Source organism: Apteryx rowi, unplaced genomic scaffold, assembly GCF_003343035.1.
Source record: "Apteryx rowi isolate R43461 unplaced genomic scaffold, aptRow1 scaffold_492, whole genome shotgun sequence".
NCBI classification, from domain to species: Eukaryota; Metazoa; Chordata; class Aves; order Apterygiformes; family Apterygidae; genus Apteryx; species Apteryx rowi.
Genome location: NW_020450752.1, coordinates 184,270 through 190,280, shown reverse-complemented (window position 1 = coordinate 190,280; position 6,011 = coordinate 184,270). Strand labels below are relative to the sequence as shown.

Sequence of the window (6,011 nt, the reverse complement as noted above, 5' to 3'; positions counted from 1 at the left end):
CTGTTCCTTGGCTGAAGGGGAGATGCCCTACAGCCTGTCCGAGGTCCGCCAAGCCCTGCCATGACGGTGCACAGCCTTTCCAGAGGACCCCCACTGCTTGTCCTCAAGCACATCCACATCCTCTGCCCTCTCTCCAACACATGGTCCTGCTGTCCCAGGGCTCCCTGCCAGCCTGCTGGGTCCGGAGACTGCCAAGCAAATGGTCTGGTCTTGGGACCATCTCCAAATTTCCCAAAAGCCCTGTGGACTTCACATGGCAGTCAGTTCCCCCGTGCGCTTGGATGCAAAGGTTGCCAATGAACGTCACACCGTTGCGTAGCAATGCTGCCATCAAGGCACGCCCTCGCTGCCCGCAACGCAGCTCAGCCTGGGAAGTGCACAGCGCTGTGGCCCTTCATTTCACCCTCACCCACAGAGRTGCAGGTGGCCAGGGGCAGTGGGGCACATCACTGCAGCCAAACACCATGGGGAAGTTGTGGCTTTGGCTCATTGCTCTCATGGGGCTCTTTGGCCCTTCTGCCCCACGAGGTAGGGCTGGAGGGGCTGCGCCAGGGGAACTCGGTGGGGAAGGTGCTGTGGGGGGTGCAGGGGGAAGCAATGGGTTCAGCGAGGGAAGCAATGGGTGCAATGATGCAGGAGGGTGCAAGGGGACATGCGGTGGCAGAGCAGGGGGGAGCAGCACAGCACACGGAGCACTGTATTGGGGAGCACAGAGGGTGCAGTCGGAGGTGCAAGGGGAAGGGGCAGGGAGGAGCAGTGGAGCACGCTGAGCACAGCAGTGAGGGGTGCAGTGGGTGCAGTGAAGGGTGCAACGGGCACACTGAGCTTGCACAGTGAGTGCGCCGGCAGAGTGCAATGAGTGCGGTGGCAGTGCAGCGGCAAGCAGTGGAGCACAACGAGTGCTGCAGTGAGGGGTGCAGTGGGTGCACTGGGAGGGTGCAGTGAAGGGTGCAACGGGTGCAGYGGGAGATGTAAGGAAGAGATGCAGTGGCAGTGCAGTGAGAGCCCAGTGGGGCACACGGAGCACTGCAGCAGGGGCACAGTGGGGCAGAGTGTGGACACAATGCTGGGCACTGCGAGGGGTGACACTGGGGCACAGCAGGATCTGTGGCAGGGAGGCCGGGCTGGCTGCTGGAGCCATGCCCATTGGGGACCAGCAAGCACAGGCAGTGGCACTGAGCAAACCCTGGTGCAGTTGGGATCCATGGGTGGGGGCAGCAGCCCAGGGAGACCCCACCCCACCCAGCCTAGACCTTCCCTCACGGTGCTGCAGAAAAAGTGACTGCCAGGATCCAGGCTCACCCGCCGGCGCCCACCAAGTACCATCAGCTGATGTTGTCCTGCGAGGTCTCTGGGGACCCCAGGTAAGGCTCTCCCCACTCCTCCTGTCCCTCCGGCACGGTGCTGGCACGAGGCCCGGCACAAGGCATCCTCCAGCATCCTCATGGGCAGCGGGAGGGGAAGGGGCCGGGTCAGGGCTGAGGGGGCTTGCAGGAGTGCTGTGCTGGCTTCATGTCCCCACACCCCACGGCACAGCCACCCCCAGGGTGCCCCCACCCCTGGGTGACCCCCTGCCTGGCTCAGTCCCCAGCAGTTCCTGTGGGAGAAGCAAGGAAGCAAGGTGCCCCTGCAGAAAGGCCCGGACAACATCCTCCTCATCCCCTCCTTCAACAAGACCCACTGCGGCACCTACATCTGCACAGCCACCGGCTCCAAGGGCAGCGTTGTGGCCACCTACGACCTGTGGATAAACGGTAGGGACAGGGTGACCCCGATCACGGGGGCAGCTGGAGGATGAGGCTCTTCCCCTCCTTTCCCCAGCTTGGCCCCAGCACCGTGTGGCCTGTGTGCCTGTGTCACCATCACACATGGCCCACGTCACTGCCCACATGTGACCAGCCCCGGTGGCCCACTCAGGAAAGTCTGTAGGGCAGGTACCTCGCTGTCGCACCCAGCCCCGGGTCCGGTGGTGGCCTCCTTGCTGGCTCATTGCTTCGGCTGGTCTCCTGCTTCCCCCTGGGAAATTAGCCTGGGAGATGTGCCCCGGTTCGGAGGGGCTGGGAGGCAACCAGATGCCTTTGCCATGGCAGGAGCAGCCACCCCTTTCCCATCTCTCCCAGACCTCTTCAACAAAGTGTTCGTGTTTCCTCAAGAGACCAATGACTCCTACGTGCTGGTTAAGGCAACACCGGAGCAACCGCTGCAGAACTTCACCGTGTGCCTGAGGTCCTACACGGACCTCACTCGGCCCTACAGCCTCTTCTCCTATGCCACCAAGGCCCAGGACAATGACATCGTCCTCATCAAACTCAGGCCTGAGGAGTACCGGCTGTACGTGGGGGGCAAGTTTGTGTCCTTCCGCGTCCCCAAAGGGGCCCCAATGGGAAGCGAGCATGTCTGCGCCAGCTGGGAGTCCACCACGGGCATCGTGGGATTTTGGTTCAACGGGAAGCCCTGGCCCCGCAAGGGGGTGCAGAAAGGCTACACCGTGAGCCACGAGGCAGTGATCGTGCTGGGGCAGGGGCACGACTCCTACGAGGGTGGGTTTGACATCAGGCAGTCCTTCGTAGGGGAGATCTCAGATGTGTACATGTGGGATTTGGGGCTCTCAACCAGAGAAGTGATATCAGCCATGTACAACTCACCCATGGAAGCCCCCATCTTTGGCTGGAGAAACTTGCCCTACAAGATCGAGGGAGAGGTGTATCTGAAGCCCTGACACAGCCCAGACCCAGCCTGGAGCCACACAGAGGGCACAGGGCTGTTTGTCACTTCTATACTATTGCTAATAGGGGTTGGCCACATTTGGGGAAGCTGTGATTGCCATGCAACCGTGCTGATGTCCCTCCTTCCCCGTCTGCAGTTTGTAAGCCCCTGTTGGCCACATGGCATCAAATTAACGAAGAAACGGATCTGAAAAGCAGCAGTGGTCTTTGCTGCCCAAATTCTTCCCTGCCAAAGCTCAGTGTGGCACCTGGGAGTCTGTGAGCAAGGAGCCCTTCCTCTTAACCAGGACATCGGGGACAAACCCAAGGTGTCACCTCTGCCCAGGGCTGGGTTACAGGGTCTGTAACTGAGACCCTCTGCCCACGCACAGCACACACAGGGTCTGACGTCTGTGCTGCACGTGAGCAAAYAAATCACGGGCACATGGATGGCGTAAGTCAAACCAAGCCAGCACCCCTGTGTCCATGCTTGGAGCCACTCCAACAGAGCCAAGGGCACTCAGACAGGGTAAATCCCCGCTGCTTCCTCCTATTGCCACCCTGTCCTTCCCAGAGTGACCGGCACAGCGGGTGCCAGTGCCACCAACCTCTCCACTGTCCCATGGCAACCTCCATACTCCTAGGCCAGCCTTTCCTGGGCTAACCACATCACCTCTCCAGGCACAGCAGGCAGGAGAGACAGCTGATCCAGCATTACCACCTGGGAGTGGATGGTGGCAAGCTGGGACACACACACAAGGTTTCTGGGAGAAGGGGGCCATGGCAAAATCTGCCCATTAGGGGGTCAAGCAGGGTCAGATTGGGACTTCCCAAACCACTCATCCCTACCAAAAATGTCACACACGTGGCACGATCTCTGCCACGCTCCACCTCGTCCCCCCCAACACCTGGGTCCCATTGAAGGAGCCCCCACTGGCATCCTCCTCACGTCCGGGGGCGATAATGGGCTCCATCTAATCCATGTAGTCCCTGGCAGCTCCTTTCCTGGGCATGGGGTCTCCCATCCAGCAAGCCCCACAACACACAGGTGAGTCCCTAAATGACAGCTGCTGTCCACCCATGCCCACCTCGTATCCGATGGGGCTCTGCCCCAAGAGTTTGCATTGGCCTGGTCAACAGAAGCTGTAGGGCCAGGTAAGGTCCATGTAGGATCTCCAGGACCCAGTGAAGCCCTGCAGTAGCCATTCCAGCTTTACGCCCAGCACAACAGAAGCCTCATCCATGTCTGGGTGAAACAAGGGCTGACACGCTTCTGCACATACCCACGATGGGAACCAAATGGGGCTCTGTGGCGATGGGGGATCTGCCTGCTGCCACCACGACCGCATGTGACCGGGCAGAGTGGCATTCATCCCACTTGTTTCCTACACAGTGGGGAAGACAAGTGTCACCAACACCTCCTSAGGAGCTGGACCTGGGAGGGATCACAGGCAGGTGTGGACAGCTGCCCATGGGTAGGACTGCAGCTCCACAACGGCCGTGGGACCTCAAAAGCAAGGAGTGGGGGGCTTTGCGAGCCACAGCTCTGGCCACGCTGTCAGGCCCAGCCGACACGGCCATGCCTGCAGGAGAAGGAAATCCCACGCTGGGATTTATTCACACCAAAGCACTGGGAAGTCCCACCCAGCAGCATTTTCTTATCGCCTGCCCCAAGCTCGGGTGGGCCAGGAGCACCGGGCTGAGCACACTGGGGCAGGGCTGGCCTGCTCTGGCCCCYGCGTGGCCTGGACCTGGGCTTCCCCACAATATTTCTCCCCCTTCCTTTCTGCATTTTTTAAAAATAAACACCACCATCCGCGCAGCCACCACATCCGGGAGCTTTGGCAGTYGGAGAGCCCATCCGACGCCCAGGCCGTGCCGAGGGCACCCATCACCCATCTCCACGCGGCTGCACCCGGCTCCTCACCCGCCATCGCCCCTGCCAGAGCCCATAAAAACCCCCACCTTTGCTTTAAAGTTTCTTGGCAGAGCTGCTGGCTCAGTGCCACTGGCCTTGATTTAAAACCCTGTCACAGTGGCAGTGGGAATTTCCGTCAACCTCCCCTCGCCGACTTTTCCGGGTTTTGTTCCCGGCTAAAAGATAACACTAATAACAACGGCATTAACACCTGACTGCAATTACATCCCTAAAAGCAGCATCTCACAAAGGGAAAAATTGAAGGCATGTTTGCTTTGAAGAAAGAACACCAAAGTGACAGCATTCGTAAGCTGAAACTTGGATTTGAGGAGAAGAATGTCCGCTCTGGTGCAAATCCCCCTTTCTAGCTGTGCATGCTCCACCCCGCCGGGGGCCCAGCAGCATCYCCTCACGGCATCCTGCATTTTGAGTCCGTTCGTTCCTTTTTTCACGTTTCTCTTAGCACACTGACCTCCTCTTCCTTCAGTGCCTCAGTGTGCCCACACGTGCCCCAAGTCCCCTCCATCAAAACCGGCTGCATTTTTTAAATAACATTTTCTTCCTCATAGCAAAGCTTTGAACAGCTTTTATTCCCACTTTAGTAGCCATCAGAGGAAAAAAATACCCGTGTCTTGTTACTCTTCTGGAATGAAGTTTTCTTCATCTGGAGAAGAAAAGAGATGATTTAATCACAATCGTTGCTAACAAAAAGCATCATTCAGACGACATAAGCTGGGAAAATGGCCATTTTATTACAAGCCAGCCAGCACGGCAGCCTTTCGGTGCCGTAAAATAACGCCGCAAGCCCATCCCTGGGGAGTGCCGTGCCCTGCTTCCCGCCAGCGGGGCACGAGGGAGAATTTCTGCCTTCCAGTGCYGCCGTCCCCGGCCGGGAACATGCCAGCTCAGCCCAGCGGCAGCCACCGCAGCCCCAGCCGCACCAGCCAGCTCGAGCCCGTGTCCCAGCTCAGGGACACGAGGCYGCCACGGTCATCCCCCACGTGTCGTCCAAAGTCCCTGGGGCCCACCGGAGTCTGTCCCTCCGGCGCCCCAGCTCTGCGGGTGCAGCCCGGGGGAAKGACAACCTGGGAAACCCGCTGTCCCCCCTCCTGGAATCTGCCCTCATGCACCACCTGGGACAAATTCGATCGCCAGTTAATTAAACAGAGCTCGGTTATCGCTTGGGAAACCGCTCATCGGAAAACTAATCGTGGCTACGGTCAGCAGCGCAGGCCCGCACAGCCGGGTGGGGTGCAGCCCCGGGAGCGTGGGCATGTAGGGGTGCAGCCGGGCCCCCCCGTGCACGGAGGCGCCAAGCACCAGGTCCTGGTGCAAGGTGGGGGGGCAGCCCCGGTGCGGCCCCGTGTCCCGGTCCCCGGAGCCAGTCC

The 6,011-nt window shown here is 59.8% G+C and overlaps 1 protein-coding gene across 1 annotated transcript; it reads left to right on the top strand.

Moving 5' to 3' along the window:
- Positions 1–464: 464 nt before the first annotated feature.
- Positions 465–2,719, top strand: LOC112972512 (mucosal pentraxin-like). Its single transcript, XM_026079125.1, has 4 exons — positions 465–533; positions 1,252–1,364; positions 1,585–1,754; positions 2,121–2,719. The coding sequence occupies exons 1-4, from the start codon at positions 465–467 to the stop codon at positions 2,717–2,719; spliced, it is 951 nt and encodes a 316-aa protein (XP_025934910.1).
- The last annotated feature ends 3,292 nt before the right edge of the window (positions 2,720–6,011 follow it).